The following is a 21,440-nucleotide window of genomic DNA, read 5'->3' on the forward strand; positions in this document are numbered from 1 at the left end:
CAAAACACTAAATGTACAGAACAAAGAAAGAATATTAAAAGCTGCAAGGAAAAAAGGCCATGTCACATATAAAGGCAAACCTATCAGAATTATGCCTGACTTCTCAACAAAGACTATGAAAGGCAGAAGGGCCTGGTTGGATGTCATACAGACACTAAGAGACCATAGATGCCAACCCAGACTACTATACTCAGCAAAACTTTCAATCACCATAGATAGAGAAAACAAGACATTCCACAACAAAACCAAATTTAAACAATACTTAGCCACAAATCCAGGCTTACAGAAGGTACTAGAAGGAAAACTCCAAAACAAGGAGGCTAACTACACCCAGGAAAACAAGGAAATAAATAACCTTTTTGGAGTTCTGTAGGCTCTTCCTTGTTTATTGGGACTTATTTCTTTAGATTGGGGAATTTTTCTTCTATGGTTTCTAAAAAAATGTTTGCTGGGCTGTAGAGCTTGGAGTCGTCTTCTTCTATTCCTATTATTCTTAGGTTTGGTCTTTTTACAGTATTTTCTTTGACTGATTTCTTGGTAACTTCAACTATATCTTCTACACTTGAGATTCTCTCTCCCATTTCTTGTATTTTGATGGTGTTGCTTGTGTCTGCAGTTCCTGTTCTCTTTCCTAGGTTTTCCAACTCCAGGATTCTTGCAGATTGTGCTTCTTTGTTGTTTCTAGTTTCCTTTTTAGGTCTTGAATAGTTACATTCATTTCCTTCTCCTGTTTGATTGTATTTTCCTATAATTCTTTATAGAATTTATTCAATTCCTTCATCTGGTTGAATGTATTCTACTGTATTTCTTTGAGAGATTTATTTTCCTCATTCAAGGCTTCTATCATTTTCATCATCTCAGATTTAATATCTTCTTCTTGTGCTTTATGGGTGTTAGTATTTCCTGGGCTTGCTGTGATAGTACCACTGGTTTCTGGTGATGTCATATAGCTCTGAGCTTTGTTGATTGGTTTCTTGCACTGGCCTCTAGCCTTCTGGTTGTCTCTGTTAGCAGGCCTGGAGGTTCTTCCAATAGGGTCACCATCTGTCTCCCACATGGGCCATGCAGGTCAGGAGCAGGCAAAAAGAGCTCCAAGCTGAAAGCTGTTTGGTAGGGCTCCCCATGGGTCTCCTCAGGATGGTGAACAATGAGTGTTGGAGCCTACATCCAGCTAAGGTCTGCTGGGTTTCCTGTCTGTGTCCCAGTTTGGTCAGGCAGGAGAAGAGTGAGCTGAGAGAATCCAAGTGGATTAAAGATCTCAACATAAAACCAGATACACTAAATCTGTTAGAAGATAAAGTGGGTAAGGATCTTGAGCTCATTGGCACAGGAGACTAAGAGAACACCAACAGCTCAGGCTGTAAGGTCAACAATTAATAAATGGGACCTCATGAAACTGAAAAGCTTCTGTCAGGACACTATCGACAAAACAAAATCACAGCCTACAGTCTGGAGAAAGATCTTTACCAAACCTACATTTGACCGAGGGCTAATATGCAAAATGTTTAAAGAACTCAAGAAGTTAAACATCACCAAACCAAATAACCCAATTAAAAAATGGAGTAGAGAACCAAAAAGAGAATTCTCAACTAAGGAATATCTTATGGCTGAGAAACGCTTAAAGAAATCCTTAGTCATCAAGGAAATGCAAATCAAAATGACTCTGGGATTCAATCTCATACCTATCAGAATGGCTAAGATAAAAATCTCAAGCAACAACACATGCTGGCAAGGATGTGGAGAAAGGGGAACACTCCTTTATCGTGGGTGGAAGTACAAACTTCTATAACCACTTTTGAAGTCAGTCTGGTTCTTTCTCAGAAAACTGAGAATAATTCTACCTCAAGACCCAGCTATACCACTCCTAGGCATAGACCCAAAAGATGCTTCACCGTACAACAAGGACATTTGTTCAACTATGTTTATAGCAGCTTTATTGGTAATAGCCAGAATCTGGAAACAACCTGGATGTAAGAATGGATAAAGAAACTGAGATACGTTTACACAGTGAATACTACTGAACTATTAAAAATAAGGAAATCTTGAAATTTGCAGACAAATGGATGGAACTAAAGTGAGATAACCTAGTCCCAGAAAGAAATGCATGGTAGATACTCACTTATAAGTGGGAATTAACCACATAATACAGGATAACAACACTACAATGCACAGACCTAAAGATACTAAATAACAAGGAGGACCCTATGGAGGATGCTTACTTCTCATTCAGAAGGATAAATAGAATAGACACTGGAAACAATTGAAGAGAAGGAACAGCATAGGAGCCTACCATGGAGATTCCACCCAATTGGGGAGGGGGTGTCAAAGTAAATGCTGAGATTCAAAGCCAAATGTTAGGGTGCAGCACAAGGAGTCTTATCGACAAATTGGGGAGTAGAAGGACTTGGAGGGGACAGGAGCTCCACAAGGAGACCAATGGATCCAACAAATCTGGGTAGAGGCAGAGGAGCTGCATATACTGATGCACCAACCAAGGACTATGCAGGGCCAGTACCTAGATCCCCTGCTCAGATGTAGTCATTAGGCAACACAATCCCCTTGTGGGTCCTGTAATCTAAGGAGTGGGGACCATATCTGACATGGACTCTGGTCCCCATATGTTGATCACCTGCCACTGGCCAGGTGACCTTGCCAGGCCACAGAGAAAAAGGATGCAGACAGTCTACATGAGACTTGATAGACTGATGTCAGATGATAGGGTAGGAAGGGTCCTCCTTTCTGAGTATTAGGGGAGTAGGAGAGGGGGCTGGAAAGGGAGGGAGCTACAATTGGAATGCAAATTGAACAATTTAAAAAATATGAAAAGATTGCATTTTTGTCACTGTGTCACTGATCTGATTGAGTAGCAAGAACAGAATTTTCTCAGTACTACTACTCCCTCTGCTAGTGCAGGTCTCATGCCTTGTCTCTCCACCAGTCCCTTTTCCTTCCCTGCCCACCTTTCTCTAATATGTTCTTAAAGTACAGTGAGAATTCTTTGAGGTACTCTGTAGCCACTGTTCTGACACAACAGTTGCACTCTGTATTAAATAGCATTCTGTTATTGAGAATGGAGCCTCTGGAATTTACCCCAGACTCGGCTGTCCTGATTTCTTTCTTTGCTACTTTAATGAATGCTTTTCTACTAGCACTCTGTAAGATGGTAGTTCTCCAACTACTCAAGGTTGCTGTAGCATCTGTAATGGTTCCTGCCAGGATGCAATCTTCTTTCTTTTGTTAGCCTGTTGCTCATTTTATTGTACTAGCCGTAGTCCTAGAATCATGGTGAAAGGTAAGAGGGAATGCTCTTTGTCTTGTTCCTATTCTTAGAGTAAAGCCACCTGGCTCTTCTTTCTTAAGTATGGGGCTAACTGCAGTTTGTTGCAGATGTCCTTTATCTAGCTGAAGAAATTTGCCTCAGTCATGAGTTAAGAATTACTAACAATAATGACATTGGGTCTACACAGTCCTCTTCCTTTTCCCTAGTGATGTGGTCTTATGCTGGTTTCTCTTTCCATTGTCACTGGGTTTTCATTTTGACATGTAGAACCTGGATAAATCCTACTTGATCATACCATACTGCTCATTTGTTATATTGTTGGACTTGACTTCATATTGTTGAGAATCTTTTTGAACCTATATTCATAAGTGTTACTGGTCTTAATCTTCTTTCCTAATGTATTTATCTGAAAAATTTTATCAGAGTAAATCTTTCATTGTGAGATATCATTAAGTAATAATAAATAATAAATACAAGATATTGTATTATCTTACTCTGGAGTAAATATGTCTGTTTTCTGGCATATGTTATAAACATTGGTACACTTTTTTGGTTTTCAAGTTTTCTTCTTTGACATTTGTATAATATATGTAATATAATCTAGTTACTTTCCTCCACAACCTTCCCTCATTTCATGCTCACCTATGCCAGCCCCCATTTCTACTTAGAATTTATCTCCCTTATTCATTAATTTTTGCTTTATGACTCACAAAGTATAACTAGGGTTATCTCTGTGATCCTAGGGTTGGAGTTATCCATTCAAGTTTGATGTGCTCACTAGCATCCATACACCTAGGAACTCTCTCTCGATCTGCTGGAATCCATGGTTAGTAATATCCCACCAGGATGTGGTAAGGCTTTGAGAGCCTTTCCCCATCCACTGTTGACGTTAGAAGAGCTGGACTTGTGTGGACCCAGTACCAACATACCCAACTAAACTCAGGTTTTCCAGGAGAGCAACAACTGCTCCTAACATCTGAACTGTCTCACCAGCACCCTGTTCACAATCTTCTCTAATCTGGTATATTGTTTCTTCCTTCCCTTTAAAATGGAATTGGCTCATATTTTTCTAGTTTCCAATATATAAGCTTCAACTGAAATCAATCTATGTATGTCTTTTGTCTAAAATTATATTCAAGGTTATTATTGCGTGTTGGTATATTTGTGTCTAGGCATACATGCCACAGTGTGCACATGGAGGTCCGAGGACTCTCTGTGGAGTTGGTACTCTCTTTCCATATCCACACAGTTCCTGGGAACAAACTCAGGTCTCAGGTGCCTTCTGTTACCTAGGGAGCCATTTGCAATCCTCATGTCTTTTCTAATACATTTTCTCAAAGGAATAACAATATACATTTTTGGTATAAATTTCTTTCTGCTCTTTAATTCATGTCACAGATATTGGTGAGTTCAGTTTACTTTTATTAAAAGAATTTACTTTTCCTTTAGACTTCACATATTCTGCATTAGTATGTTTCTCAATGTCCAAGTACTTGAGTATTTTGATTCTGTTTTTCTGCCACTTGTTTTCTCGCTTAGTATTTTTTGTCTGGATGCATAAATCTGCATGATTTCTGGTCATTAATATTTCAAGGTGATTTTTATAGATTAAATGAGGTGGGTTTATTGTGAATGTTTCATGTGAAGGTGAGAAGAATATATTTTCCTCAATGCTATATGAAAATGTCTTTAAGTATCATTTGTTCCTTTAATGAAAAATGGTCTGTGAGTTAGCCATATTCTATTTTATATCATGATCTCTTTGTGCTTTCTTTTAGTTACTAGTAGAGATGCATATTGAGAGATAATACTAGATTTTGCCAGTTTTTTTTTTACAGTTCTTTAACTACACACATGTGCACGTGCACACACATGCATGTGTGTGTGTATGTATGTATGTTTGTGTGTTTTACCTTATGTGTACATATAGAGGCCAGAGTTTGACATTTGGTGTCATCATCTGACACCGTACAACTTTTAAAAAATGGGGTCTATTGCTACGCTTGCACTTTGCTCTCTTCACTAGTCGGCCTGGTCAGGATCTGCCTTTTCCTGCACATCAGTGCTGGAGTTGCAGGTGCATGCCACCACCCCAGTACTCGGGTATTCACTTTATCTAGCCATCAAATATCTTTATTCATGTTGTTCAAGACATAGATAATAGGGCTTCTTCACTCTTTGAGAAGAATTGACCCTACTATCATTACAAAATAACTGTATTATCCCTTAAAGTAAGGAATAATACCTTTCTATATTCTGATTTCTATTTTATAAGAGACATTGCTCTTTCAGCTTCTTTTGTGTTCATGCTAACTGTGGCATACTTTCTTTCACCTTTTTGTCTTATTCTATGTATATCATTATATTTAATACAGGTCTCTATGGAAAGGTTACACTCTGGCCTCAAAAATAAAATGGCAAATCCCATGTTTTTAGTATTGTATAGCCCTTATATGTGACAAAGTACTTGTTTTTGTTTCTTTCTGATTATATTTTTCTCTTTTATTTCTGATGTTTGCTTATAACATGTTTAACATAAAAATATAGGCTCCATCTCCTTGTGTGTGAAAATGTATTTCATGTTAGATTTGAGGCAATTTGGTCATTAGTCACTCAATTATGACTTCTGTTTTCATGTCTCCTTCCTTCACTCATGTCTTATGTGTATGTTGATATACTTGTTGCCCCATGGCTCTTTGTAAAGTTAAGGTTTTTCTATGCCCACCCTAGCTATGAATAACGACATGGAAACCTTTATATTTATTAATAGCTTCAGTCACTATAGCTAGGAAGATACCAGCTATTTCATCCCAATAATTATGGCCTGGCCTCTTTCTCAGCCACATGGCCCATTACCTCCCATTTTAGTCTTGCCCAGGCAGCTCCTTCTTCATCCATGTCTCATGGTGATTCTCTGGTCCCCATCTGAGACACCTTCTCTCTCTCTGTCTCTGGGCCCTAGAGTCCCTGCATTATCCTCTCCTGCCCAGATATTGGCTGTTCAGCATTTTATTAGCTAATCAGTTTATGGAGAACAATGATTACAACATACCAAGACAGGAGATGCTTCATAATAATGATATTGCTAAGATCTGGACTGTAACCAGATCTCTGGGAACAGATATTAGCATTTGAATGCACAGTACACAAAACATCTTCAACATCTCCCATTTTTAGTCCAATAAAAAGGCTCTTTCTCTAACAATAATGAACTATAAACAATAAGAACAATTATGAAAACTATCAGGTAAGAATTACACTTACAATGTCCAGTGTATTTGTATTTGGCAACTTTGGAGAAAGTATTCTATAATCTACTCTTTCTTGCTGAGTTCAGAGTTCTGTACTTAAATCATTTTCTATCATAACTTGCATGTATCAATCTAAATATTTTTTTAGACCTTAAGACATTTTCTCAGGTCCTAAACAACTTAAGCTTAATTCTGAGACTATAACTACCTAGTCTTCAACCCCATCAGAGATCAGAGAAGGGTAAATATTACCTGAATAGACAGGAAGTGCATAGTAAGAAGCTTCCAGAACTATGGAAATAACAGAGACAGCTGGCTGGCTGGGCAGTCACTCAAGGTTCCTCTGCAATGTTGAAACGTCTGTCTTTGGCCTTCTTGCCTATCATAAGACAGGCTTTTCTGTGAAACAGGATTTATGAAAGATTTGCCTACTTTGTCCTTGCAAAGTCTGCCAGTCAACTCCTTCCATGTCCTCCTGGTTCACAGCTTGAGCAGCATGCGGTCTGCACTTGAGGTAAGGATGATCTTTCCCCCCAGTGGCTAGCTTTGCCACATTTGAAGCAAACTCCATATGGAATTTCTTCAATACTTATCATTTTTTTTGAAGTAGTATGGGAGTGCTGCCAGGAACAGACATGTCTCATTGTCATGAAAAGCCTTATGTTAAAGCAATCTTTAGGGGGTTGGGAATTTAGTTTAGTGGTAGAACACTTGCCTAGCAACTGCAAGGCCCTGAGTTCCATCTTCAGTCTGAAAAAGAACTTCAAGTGGCATAGTCTGTAGATCTGTGAAGTGCTTGAAGATCATCTAACTATATATATATATCTGAAGAGGCTAACATTGCTTGGCAAACATTTCTAGCTGTTTGCAATCTGATTAACTTTGAAAACATCTACAAGAGGCTAAATAAAGCTTATTTCTGTGATTAACTAAACTATTATATAACAAGACCATAAGTTTGATTGACTATTAACTTGCATTTCTCAATTATCCTAAACAATGTGCAATAGCAGCTTTCAAGGACTAGAACTTAATACATTGCATTTTTAAATGAGTTGCATAGGTACAATACCTTAAACAAGAGTTGAAACATAGAAAAATATAGTATGTTGTAGCAAAATATAACTTTAAAAATTTATCAAACTGTAAAAATCCATACAAATATAAAATATTCAATTTGTTAATTATCTCTAGTTTAAAAGTAGATTCAGTAATCTATGCTTTTATCCTATCATTTTACATCCCCCGTTTTTCTTTTCTTCCCATCTCCTCCATTATCCCTAACACTAGACAGGAGACAAAGAAGGCTAGAGGAAATGAAAAGAGAGAAATCCCTGAATATAACCTCTTATACTTTGTTTCCTTCCTGACCAAGATCATTAACTTGTGACCAACTCCCCTTAGTGACAACAAACGTCCATTACCCACTGAACAACCAGAACCTACCCATCTAATGTTTTGGGAATTAGTTATCATTCTCTTAAATTTTCTTCCTGCTGTCTGGAGGCATCATTTTCTTTTGAGGGTCATAAGAAAATTGGAAAAAGAGTCCAGTCCTAAGAAAGCTACCTGTAACATTTGCTGTTCAGTCTCTGTGTGATGGGAAAGTGCAAGGCTTAATTAAAGTCTTGGCTGGGACAGTGTTTGAGGCTGGACCCTCTTAGCTAGCCATATTGAAATTTTTCTAGATGCAGATTTTTGAGGAAACAGCTATTGGGTTAGCCTGTGAGGTGAGGTTGGATTACCTGGGTTATTTGTCATCTTTGGTGTCTGACTTTATTGCTCTGTAGACATATAAACTCTTAAAAGTAATATATATTTCTATCTTAACACACACATGGAATGTGCGGTATGCACAAGTCAGCTAAAGATGATTCTGTGCTCTATGTTTAAGCAGGTAAAAGCCACTGAACTTTATGTCTGTTTCTACTATATAACCAAGCTGCAATATAAATTTTCATTCATGCCATATGAAAGGGTGGCATATAACTCCTACGGACTCTGTAGTCAACAAGATTTACTGGCTCTGTAGAGACATTTTCTCATGCCTCAGCCAGTCTCAGAGCTGTTTCCATGTAGAGGAATCAGCATCTGTGTTACCTGTTTTGTTGTTTTTCTTGCTTTCTTCATGTCTGCAGCCAAGATTTTCAGCTCTTCCCTGGTAAAATCTAATCTTCGTTAATTTGAATGAACCTATAGCTTTTCTTTTTCTGTGGAAACAAAGGCAAACCTCTCCTCCAACAAAGCACATTCTTGATATCCATTCTGAGGCTAGCTAGCACATCTACAGGCCAATCTAATTCTCCCTACCTCATATATCTAGAAATCATATCTATCTAGCAGACCTAGAGTATATATTCTTGTGATAAAATTAGACTAGTTTTTAAGATAAGCATGGTTTGCATCAATATACAAAATTCAATACCATTGAATTAAAATATAACCTTATTTGTGAGTAACATTTAGGGCCTTGAGATGAGGAGTAGATTCAGTAATCTACCTTTTGTTCTATCCTCCCTCTATATTTCTATATCCCCCCTTTCCTTCTTTGCAGCTCCTATCTCCTTACCTAGAAAAGAAAGATAAAGGAAAAGAGATATGTCCCTGAGTCAAACCTAGTTTCCTCTCTGTAAAAGACTAATAATATTTATAACCAACTCCCAATGAAAATAAGCATCTTTAGACGAAGAGAGTAAACAGAAACCTATCCAACCACCTTAGAGGAAATGGGACATCATTCTCTTAAGGTTTCTTCAGGCTGATTTAGGGTGAATAATTCCTTTGAAGGGCCCCTCCCTCCAAATTGGGGAAAGTGGTTAAGTAAAACAGGGATAGCATTTGTGCTCCATTTTTCAAAAGTTGTGAAATTCCAGGCTTAGCATCATCCAGCCTGCCTCAAAGAAGATGATGAGCATCAACGAACCTCCTTATGGAGTTGGCCGCAAATGTGGCAAACCAGCCACTGGGCAAAATGTCCTCATTTCTGTCACAGAATTCTGCCTAAAAACAGGCAAGTTTAGATGCAGGAAGAGTCAACAGCCAAACTCTGGCAAGACAAGGTAAGCAAGTCCTCAATAGTTCCTGCCTCACAAATATGTCTGTCAGATATATTGAGCCAGAAGGCTGAAGAAGATGCTCCAACTTTATAGAGAGTGTTAGGTGACTATTCAGGCAATAAACTGTCTCAGTCATTTTTTCCTTTTGAAAGCTGCTAACCTGCACTCCGGGTACACTCAGGTATTTAAGTTTTATCCCTTCTCGAATCTCTGATGGGTTTGAAGACCAGATAGCTTAGTCTTTCAATTAAGCGTAGTAGGTTAGCGGTTAAGATGTTTTTTGATCAAGATAGATGTTTTAAGTTAATAGAGATGAGATATGATAGATACTAATCTCCATTCAGAAATTCAGACCCAACAATATAGGAAAGATATTTACTTCAAGTTTGCCAAATACAAATGGCTAAATCACTAGGAATGTAACATTTATATAATTCCTGATTGTCTAATGGTTCTTCCTGCTGTATGTATGTAGTTTATTTTACACATTTGTAATAATATAAATGTATATGTTAAAAAGAAACATAATAAAAGAAATTTAAAAATATAAATTCAATAGAGCATTATTTAATCTATCTCTGGGAGATCCCATGCCCCCTTTTGTTCTATAAACATTTTCTTTAAAGTCCTGTTAGATCTCTTATCATAGCTTGTCATGTAGGTTTGTAAGATATATCTGTAACATTTTCTATGTCATAATATCTAAAAAATTGTTGTATTTTATTGCATATGTATGTGGGAGCATCATCAGCTTCAATCTGTAGAGGCATTTCCAATGTAGTCATCATCTCTAATAAATGTGCAATATCAGAATCATCCTTTTTAGAACTTAAGGCAAAAGCCTGTTGGAATTCTGAATATATGTCAGCAGGATGGGGCACATATTTTAGTTTTCTAAACTACACAAAACAAGGCACACAAGCTATTTTATGACATTGCTCTAAGTTTGCATCATTACACAGAATTTTTATTTTTAACTTAGCACATAGACCTTTATCTAGGATATGATCCTTAACAATAATAATATAATATCTAGTCCAATTTAAAGATTTTTATTTTATTTTTTAATCTAGCATCCCTATGGGCTGCTATTTTGCAGTTTCTTTAAGCCTTTGTAGATTTCTCTCATCTGGAACTACCTTTTTTGTTGTCTTTGTAGGTTCTAGATTGGATTCTTCTGAAGGTCCTTTATTCTTTTCATTGCCTCTATTCTAACATTCAATTTTTTCAGTCTTTTCCTTCTCTAAATCTGTTTTATTCTGATCTTTCTTAAAGAGGATATATAAAATTGCAATCATTACTGAAAATATAATCATTTCTATGCTGAAAGTCAAAACAAAAGTATATGGATCCAAATGCCCTCTTCTGCAATGTTTTCCTTCATTTTTGTTTTTGTTTTTGTTTTATAAGACAGGGTTTCTCTGTGTACATCTGGCTTTGTAGACCTGAGTGCTGGAACTAAAGGCATGTGCCGTCATGCCTGGCTGCATTTTTCATTTTTTATTATGGGCAATATTTCCCTTTTTAATCTTTCTAACTCTTTTCTTTGATATTTAATTCTCACTGAACTGTTTTCCTGGGTGTTGCCCATAAACGTTTCATACTGGCTTCAAGTGTTTGGGACTTTAGCTTCTCAGTCGTACTGTAGCTTGGGGTAAGTGCTATCTGTGTAGCAGCAGGCTCTGCCCCTTGGCTTTTGCTGCATTGCAGCTGTCCTCAGGTCCCAAATCTGGTAAGGTTCTGGGGCTGTTGTCAGGCTGGCTTCAAGTGTTTGGGACTTTAGCTTCTCAGTCGTACTGCAGCTTGGGGTAAGTGCTGTCTGTGTAGCAGCAGGCTCTGCCCCTTGGCTTTTGCTGCATTGCAGCTGTCCTCAGGTCCCAAATCTGGTAAGGTTCTGGGGCTGTTGTCAGGCTGGCATTCATTCACACCAAGGTTCTTCTCCCTGCTGCCCTCTCTATGGGTGCAGGTTTTTATCTGTGGGTACCTGCTGGTAGTCCCAGGCTGGTGCCTCTACTTCCTGCCCACTATAGGTCGGAGCTGCCAGCAGCTACATCTGCCACAGGGATGGTCTCCAATAGGCTGTCGTTTTGGCCCTCCCTTTGTAGTGGCCCTCACTGCTTCTCTTTACAACCTAACTCTGGCAGGAGCAGCTGCTTGCAGCAATAGGTGGCTTTTAGGCTGGGGTGCTTGTGTGATCAGCTGATGTTTGTCCCAGGCCCATTTTGCACTGCAGCTCTGGCAAGATTTTGCCTTATGGGTGTACTTGAGGCTCTGGTCTGCTTTCTCTTAAGGACCCATCTCCCTTTTGGCTAGGATGTGGCTGCCTGAATTTCTGGTTCTGCTCCTATATCCAGAACTTTTGGCCTAATGGGTGAATCTAGGCTTGACTATGCTTGGATTTCTGTCTAGGTTTGGATTACATGCCTCCCACAATGGGTGCCAATGGTTACCTTTAGTTTTTTCTATGCATGCCCTAGTGCTGAATAATGACATGGAGACAGTTAATTTATTAAAAGCTTCGGGCACTATATAGCTGCCAGATACTCAATTATTCTACCACTATAATTCTCACCTGACCTACTTCCTAGCTACGTGGCCCATTACTTGCCATCCTAGTCTCGCCCTGGCACCTCCTTCATCCATGTCTCCATAGCAACTCCATGTCTCCACCTGAGACTCCCTGTCTCTCTCTGGCCCCAGAAGTCCCACTTTATTCTCTCCTGCTCAGCTATTGGCTTTTCAGCTCTTTAATAACCAATAAGAAGAGCAATGTAGGCAAGAGATGCTTCATATTAATAAGGATGCCAAGGTGGACAGGAACCAGAGGTCTGGGTACAAAAATCAGCATTTGAATACACAGTGCACAAAAATATCCTCCAACAGTTCTTTTTAAGCCTTTTTCACTTTTGTTCACTTATTTTTTTCCTTTTGATCAGATTTCAGTAACTTATCTTTAAGTTCTGTAATTGTTTCTCCACCCTGCTCAAATATGTTCTTACAAACTTCTAGTAAATTCCTGTGAGTCATAATTCCATGCCTTAGAGTTATTAGATGACTTTTTATAATTTATTTGTTACTAATATCCTTTTCATCAGCATATTATGCTTTCTTCTTTTCCCGTTATTTCCTTCCGCTCTTTTGAGCATATTAAATATTGTTCTGCGAGTTCTGTATGTTAGTCTAGTGTCTCCTGTGTAAGTTAATCCATGGCTTCTCAGGGACATCAGAGTTGGTAAATGCATAGACAACTAAGCAGCTCCATGGAAAATTATGTGTTTGGGGGATTATGGGCAAAATGAGCCAATTAAGATAATTTGTATAGATGACGTAGGATTTATTTGAAAATAGTCTAGAATGGCTAAAGTGATGTAAACACTATTAGTGGGAAAATTATCAAAATTACTATTGGTTGTTTTATAGATTTAATTATAAAACTGAAATATTTACAGTTTTCATTGTATTCTTCTAGCTGTAAGTAATATAAAATAATGACCTATTTTTTCAAGAGTATAAGGTAGAAATCTGAAGACACAAAACAATATGTTTCTGAATTAGTTATAGATTTGTGGCTCAAGTAAGAGATTTTTTTCTTATATTTTTATTGGTGCTGGGAATTAACAAAGGCATTTGATCATGAGATTGACACTATACTTTGTAAGGAGTAGTTACTGGGAATCCTTGAAGTTTTTCATTTTTTTAAAAACCTGTTTCCTAGGAATCCTGTTTCTTACCCCAGCTTTGAGGTTGAAAGTCTTAGTACAGCAGGAGTTACCTTCATGACCTTGGAGAGATATTCATCAGTCCAATTTTTCCTGATGTTCACTCAAATAAATAGAATTATATTTTGCATATAGTTGTTCCTAAATGTACACAAACAAATGTGTCTATATGCATAAAAATGATGATTTTATCGGTTAACAATGACCACAACTATATTCCAGTCTCATTGCATTTCCATTGTTGTTATTACAGTTTATCGTTCTCTTTTTACTTTGTACCTGCATATTAAACATTGAATTAGCCTAGTAATATCCAGTACATAAGAATAGAAGTTGATAGAAAAAAAATGAATGTGTATACAGAGTTACAATACATGTTGTAGAAGTTGAAACAATTCTGTTGATAAACACTATAAAATCTAAACATCTCAGCATCAGCTGAGAGACTTATTTTCTAAGATTATTAAAGAAATGAGGTTTTTCTGATTTGTATGAAATAAATACGTGGCTTAGGATTTTTACTGAGATATCATTTAGTATTAGAAAAAAATCCAGACTTTTTAATAGAAGAGATGTAGATGACAAGTGGTATTTCATTTTTCAGAATTTAAATATTTTGCCAGAGTATATCAGAACAAATATAAAATATAATATATTTTCTCAGTTTCATCTATAGCCACTGAAAAAGGATCCAAGGCATGTACAGACCATACTTGTGAATCTTCCAAAAGATTATCTAAGGTATGTTATGTGCTTTTGCAAACGAAGAAAAAGTTGAATGAAAATGCTCATTGTTTCAGGATTCATCTTAGTTAGTCTTTGAAAAATACATACAGCCCCACAGTGAGTTATTTCAAACAATGAAGTAAAACTTTACCCACTACAAAATAAGAAATCAATATAATTTATGTTTGACAAACTACTTTAAATTTAACATTGTGTAATTGGCTATATAAAGAATGATTTTCATTTATCTGACCACATTTCACACGGCTAATTAATTTACATTAAGGATAAATCATGGCTGCAATTTTTTAGTCATTTCAGTTTCCATGGATGTTTTCATATTAGCCTTAAATAATATCACTTTGCTAGATCCATTAATATAACAGTTATTTCATGAATATTTTGTATTTTTGTGTAGTTGTCATGTCATCCACAGATATAGGGTTACATCTTTCTCTTAAGTTACATCTTCCTCTTTACTCATTTATTTGATCTAACCTGAATTTGTAGAGTAAGCACAAATATGAATAGATGTGATGAAATTGGAGATGTTTTGTCCATAGACTAAAAGCATTTTGTCTTTAAATGTCAGGTTTTATGGCAGCTATAGATTTTCACTTTAAGAGACTGATGTTTTCTTCTACTCTTCATTTACTGGATTATACTAAGAATGGCAGTTAAAATTTGGTACATTTTATGATTTTTTTTTAGAAAGCATATCTGTCTTATATTTGTTAGTGTCTTATTAAGGACTTTTCTAGCTTTTCTTTTTTCTCATACATTTTCTTCTATGCAATGTGTGTTAGAGTATTTGTGGTCATATTTTAAAATGGATAGTACAATTCAGCATTAATTCTTTGAGAATTTTAGTGTAGAATTACAGAATATTTTTTAGCTCAAAGTTTATTTTACAAGAACAGTAAGCCGTAAACATAGTATAATGTCACTAGTAGGATATTGATATTGAGATAACCTCATGACTTACTTAGTTTTTCACATTTATTTGTGTCCATTTTCATGTGTTATGCATCCACCACTATAGTAAAAACAAAGAACAGCTCCAAACTGGATTTTGTAGTGTGTTTTTATAACATATTCATGTCCTCCATGACTCTACCATTGCTTCATCAGTCCTAGAATCCATTATTCTGTCCTCTGTTTTTAAATATTCCCTATTTAAAAAAATCGCAGATGTTTATCTATACATAAATGGATGGTTGCAGTCATATTAATGTTATTATATATAATATAATATAATATAATATAATATAATATAATATAATATAATATAATATAATATACAACAGTGTAAAGGCTTCTATTTTACCCTCATTCTCACCAATTTTATTGTCATTTGTTTTCTTTATTATAGCTGTTCTGACTTGAGTGAGATGGAATGGAATCTCTTTGTAGTTTTGTTGATGGTGTTGGTTTTTGGTGGTTTGAGACAAGAACTCACACTGTAGCTAAAGATGGCTTTGAATTCATGGCAGTTGTTTTACATAGCCCTCCTGAGTGCTAGGATTCCTAGTGTATGCCATTATGCTTAGCTTTTTAAGTATTTAAAAGATAGTTTTACTTATTCTTTGATAATTTTATGCATATATATAGTATATTTTGACTATATTAACTCCTACTCCCTCCCTCTTACTCTTCCCAGATTGCCCCCATGTACCACTCCCTGCTTCATGTCCTTTCTCTTTTTTTCCCTCAATCCACCGAGTTTAATTAGTATTGTCACATCCGTATAGGTGTAGGACCTTCTATTTGAACATCATCCGTTTACCAGGGGGCACACCCCTAGAGAAAACTGACTCTCCCCTAGCAGCCATCGTTATTCAATAGCTTTTCAACTAGGAGTGAGGTTCATGGGCTCCTCCCCCTTCCAAGCCTGGGCATTGACAGCATTGATCTTATATAAGCTGCCTCTGCTGCTTTGAGTTCACGACTGCAGTGGCCCCGTCATGTCCAGAAGACATTGTTTTTCCATAGGCCTCCCTGACTTCTAGCTTCTTAAAAACCTTTCTAAAAAGTCTTCTCTGATTTCCCTGAGTCTTGAGGGGAGTGTTGATACAGATGTTCCGTGTACAGATGAGAACACCACAGACTTCTCTGTACTTTTACTAGTCAGTTGTGAGTTTCTATTAATTGCGGTCCCTACTATACAAGAAAGCTTCTATGATGAGGACCAAGGACTGCACTATCATGGTGATAAAGTATTTACACAACTTTATATTATTTGCATTTAGCAAAATAATTATAATAGATTCACCTGACCTATGAGGTGCATTCCCATGGGTGAAATTTAGAGCACCAGGCAGGAGTTTCCTCCTGTGGAGTGAACCTTAAATTCAATAGAAAGAATACAGCAGAAAAGGAATAGATCTCCATGCACATAGATTAATATTGTGAAAATAGTCATCCTTCATAAAGCTACAAATTTGGTTAACCATCATCAAGATTCCCACATAATTATTTACCAAAATTGAAAAAAAATGTTAAAATTGATATATAAAAAGGGAAAGACCAAGTAGCCAATACAATGCCGAACAATAAAAACACCGCTGGAGGTGTTACTGTTTCTGATTTTAAGTAATACTGCAGAGCTATAGTAGTAAGAACAGCATGGTCCTATAAAAAAGCAGATGCACTGAACAATGGTGTAGAATCAGTTACTCAGATAAAAGTCTTCGAGCTGGTTTTTGTTCAGAGGGAGAGATGTCATTTCATTCTGCACGTGGACACATCTTTTCTCAACACTCCTTGGTAAAGAGAATGTCTTCTTCTGTGTATGTTCCTTGTTATTGGGGTTCTTTTGTGCTTTTGTGATAACCTTAGGATTTCTTTTACTGAGTTTTGTGAATAATATTGAAATGTCAATGGACAGTTTTTTAATTTTTAATTTTAGTAAGATAACCATGACAATAATATAATTTCTGCCAGTCTGTGATCATGGGCAGGCTTTCCATTAAATTGTATAGGTCTTTCACCTCCTTTGTTAGGTATGCCAGGTATGTTTTAAGGTAGTGAATTGTACTGTTGAACTACTTTCCATCATTCTCTTCCAACAGTCTCATTAATGTATAGAAAAGCTCTTGGTATTTTAAGTTGATTTGGAATTCTGCTAATTTGCTGAAAGTCTTTATAAAATTCAAGAGTTCTCTAGTAGAGTCTTCACAAGTTATTGAGTATAGGATCATACAATCTGAAAATGAGGATAATTTGACTCCTTTCTCTTTTTCCATTTCCCTTTTGCAATGTGTGTGAGTATATGGATGGATCAGGTTATATTTATGAATATACAGGTATATAATACACGTATATAATAACAATTAATGAAAGAGAAGGCCATGAATTTGATGGGGAGTGGAGACAGATATATGGGAGGATGTGGACAGAGGAAAGTCAAGTAAGAAAATACTTTATTATAATATCAAAAAGTTTAAATAGAAAAGAAGTATATGTGCATGTATGTATATGTACCCACCATGTGCGTGCCTGGTGCCTGTTAATACCAGAATATGGGAGAGGACCTCCTGGCAGATGGTTTGAGTCACTATGTGAGTACGGAAACTGAACCCAGCAGCAATTGCTCTTAATGACTGAGCCATGTCTCCAGCCTCTCCTTCCGCTATTTATGTCCTTTCCATGTCCTCCCTAAAACTGAGACCTCATTCACTATATTGAATGGAAAGAGTGGACACACTTGTCTTGTTGGGAATTTTAGAGAAAATTCCCTAAACTTTACCCAATTTACTATAATATTGGCTCTTGTTCATTGTATATAGCCTTTTAAATAATGTTTCATTTTCCTTCTTTCTTCAGAGATTTAATTAGAAGGGATTTAGACTATATCAGAGGACTTTCTGCCTCTCTGAAACTGCTTGTACTTTTAATTTATGTGCTGCTGTACCACACTTACTGATTTGTATATGTTGACACATCCTTGCTTCCCCTGATTGAAACCAATTTGGTCATAGAGTTTGTTTTCAATATGTCGTTGAATTCAGTTTGTATTTTATTGAGAACCTTTCTTTTTGTGTTCAGAAGGCAGTTTAAATTTAATGTTTTTTTTTTGTTGTTGTTGTTGTCATGTCCTCATCAAGATCTGATATCTAGGTTATAAAATGACTTTAATGGTGTTCCTTACTTACTATTTTATGAAATAGTAGGAGGTACACTGGTGTTAGCTCTTCTTTAAAACTCCTGTAGTCACAATGAATCTGTCTCACTATTACTTTGTTTACTTATTATTTTGTTGAACTTGTAGCTCATTATAGACTTTTAGAATTTCTTCCACTTAATTTTGATGGGTTGTGTTTCTACCAGTTCATATATTTCATCTGGGTTTTTCAGCTTTTTGGAATTTGCATTTTCAAAATATTCCCTAATAACCACCTAGATTTCATTGGTATTTTGTAAAGTGTCAGTTGTTTGAATTGTAATTTTTAATTAAAAAATTTACAGCTATTCTTTTTTTCTTTTGGCTAATTTGACTAAGAGTTTGTTGATCTTAGGTTTTCCTTCTTAATGATATTTTATAATTCTTGCAATTTAAAAAATTTCTATTTCACTAATTCCTGCCCTGAGACTTACTTTTTAATCCACCAGTTTTAGGCTTGCCCTATTCTATAATTTTTACAGCAATGAAGAACATCACTGTTTGAATTATTTTGTTTTTTTAATGTAAGCACTTAAAACTATAGACTTTTCTCTTAGAATTGCTTTTGCTATATCCCAAAGATTTTAGTGAATTGTGCTTTCAATTTCATTTGATTATAGGAATTCTTAAGTTTTCTCTCTGATTTTTTGAATGACCCATATGTTATTCTAGTGTGTCTAGCTCGATCTCATGAGTTTGTGCAGTTTCTCTTGTTACTGACTTCTAGTTCTATTCTACTAAGATTTAACTAGATAAACAATTCTCATTTTTACATTTGTTCCCTTGCTTTATGATCAAACTTATTTAGTTCATAGAATGTTTGTGGGACTACTGAGAAGTATATAAATTCTATAATTTTGGATGAAGATGAATTACTTTAAAGATAGCTTTTCGGTCCATTTGATTTATAATGCAATTTAATTATGAAGTTTCATTCCTAAATATAATCTGTAGGTGATCTTTTTATTGTTGTAAATTGATAGTAAGATCACCATTACTATACCTATTGCATATCGACAGATCTTATATATTATTGTTGTATTTTTACCTTCCTTTAGCCTTTTTTTGGTGGTCTACTTTATCAGAGATCAAGCAGCTACATTGGCCTGTTTTCAGCTTCTGTTTGTCTCATAATTAACTTTCATCTTTTCAAACATCCTTGTTTTTTTATTATAATCTCTCTCTCTCTCCTCTCTCTCTCTCTCTCTCTCTCTCTCTCTCTCTCTCTCTCTCTCTCTGTGTGTGTGTGCGTGTAGACATCAGATAGTGGAATCTTTTTCTTTAAAATTTGAGTTACCTCATGCCTATCTTTTAATTGTAAAATGAAGACCAATGATGTTTAATGTTGTTACACAGATACACCTGCTGATCTATTATTTTATTGGCTGCTCTTCTGGTTGGTTGTATTAGTATTTGTTCTTTTCTTTCTTCCCTATATTTTTAAGGTATAATATTTTTTCTTTTTTCTTAATTTATTCATATTACATATCGATTGTTAGCCCTTCCCTTGTTTCCTCCTATTCCTCCCTCCTTCCCACTTCCCCCATTCTCCCCTCCCCTATGTCTGTAATTGAGGGAGACCTCCTCCCCCTATATATGCTCTTAGAGTATGGAGTCTCTTCTTGGTAACTTGCTATCATTCCTCTGAGTGCCGCCAGGCCTCCCCATCCAGGAGATGTGGTCAGAAAAGGGGCACCAGAGTTCATGTGAGAGTCAGATCTCACTCTCCACTCAATGGTGGAGAATATCCTGTTCACCCAGGAGGAGTAGACGCCTAGATATAATCAAACTCAGGGCTGGAACCAATAAATTAGAAACAAAGAGAACAATCCAAAGAATCAACAACACCAAGAGCTGGTTCTTTGAGAAAATTAACAAGATAGACAAACCGTTAGCCAATCTAACTAAAAGACAGAGAAACACTATCCAAATAAGCAAAATCAGAAATGAAAAGGAAGACATGGTGAGGCACCAGAGTATGTGAGAAAGTAATATCCCACTCTCCACTCTACTGTGGAGAATGTTCTGTCATTGGCTAGATCTGGGTAGGGGTTTAAGGTTTACCGCCTGTATTGTCCTTGCTGGTGCCTTAGTTTGAGCGGGACCCCTGTGCCCAAATCTGCCTATCATAATGTTCTACTTGTAGGCTTCTAGGACCCTCTGGATCCTTCTACTTTGCCATTCTCCCATGATTCTCTCATCTAGAGTCCCCTGGAGGGGGAGGCCTGGTGGCACTCAGAGGAAGGACAGCAGGTTACTAAGAAGAGACTTGATACCCTATGAACATATACAGGGGGAGGTAATCCCCCTCAGGAACAGTCATAGGGGAGGGGAATAAGGGGAAAATGGGAGGGAGGGAAGAATGGGAGGATACAGGGGATGGGATAACCATTGAGATGTAACAAGAATAAATTAATAAAGGAGAAAAAAAAAGAAAGAAAAGGAAGACATAACAACAGACACCGAAGAAATACAAAGAATCATAAGAACCTACTTTAAAGGCATTTATGCCCCAAAATTAGAAAATCTATGGGAAATGGACAATTTTCTCGACCGATTGCATTTGCCAAAATTGAGTCAAGACCAGATAAACAAATTAAATAGCCCTATTTCGCCTACAGAAGTAGAAGCAACCATTGATAGTCTCCCAACTAAAAAAAGCCCAGGGCCAGATGGCTTCAGTGCGGAATTCTACCAGTTCTTCAAAGAGGAGCTAATACCGATACTATTCAAGCTATTCCAAAAGATAGAAATGGAGGGAACATTACCAAATTCCTTCTATGAGGCTATAGTCACATTGATACCTAAACCCCACAAAGACCCAACAAAAAAAGAGAATCTCAGACCAGTTTCTCTTATGAACATTGATGCAAAAATACTCAATAAAATACTCACAAAACGAATACAACAGCATATCAAAGACATCATTCACCATGACCAGGTAGGCTTCATTCCAGGCATGCAGGGATGGTTTAACATATGGAAATCCATCAATGTAATCCACCATATAAAGGTATACTATTTTTTATTTTATGTGTATGAGTGCTCTGCCTCTGTATTTTTATCATGTGTGCCTCTAGAATTCAGGGGTGTCAGAATTCCTGGAACTGGAGTTACTGGTGGTTGTGAGCTGTGGTATATACTCTGGGAATTGAGTCCAGGTCCTCTGCAAGAATAGCAAGTGTTCTTCTCCACTGAGCATCTCTTCAGGCCCCTGTCTCTGATTTATATGAAGGCTTTGTTGTT

General features: G+C 36.6%; 1 protein-coding gene across 3 annotated transcripts in view; it reads left to right on the top strand.

Annotated features, from left to right (window-relative positions):
* ZPBP (zona pellucida binding protein) overlaps window positions 1–21,440 on the top strand; it is a 191,120-nt gene that overhangs the window by 53,194 nt on the left and 116,486 nt on the right. For all 3 annotated transcript variants that reach the window (XR_014782265.1, XM_084797308.1, XM_084797307.1), the window contains one exon: window positions 13,971–14,047. Coding sequence is in view for 2 of the 3 variants with exons in the window: in XM_084797308.1 (XP_084653434.1) it covers window positions 13,971–14,047 (77 nt within the window). In the remaining variant the exon portion in view is untranslated. The remainder of the gene's footprint in view (window positions 1–13,970; window positions 14,048–21,440) is intronic.

The sequence above is a fragment of the Acomys minous genome (assembly GCF_964271855.1).
Source record: "Acomys minous genome assembly, chromosome: 10".
NCBI lineage: Eukaryota > Metazoa > Chordata > Mammalia > Rodentia > Muridae > Acomys > Acomys minous.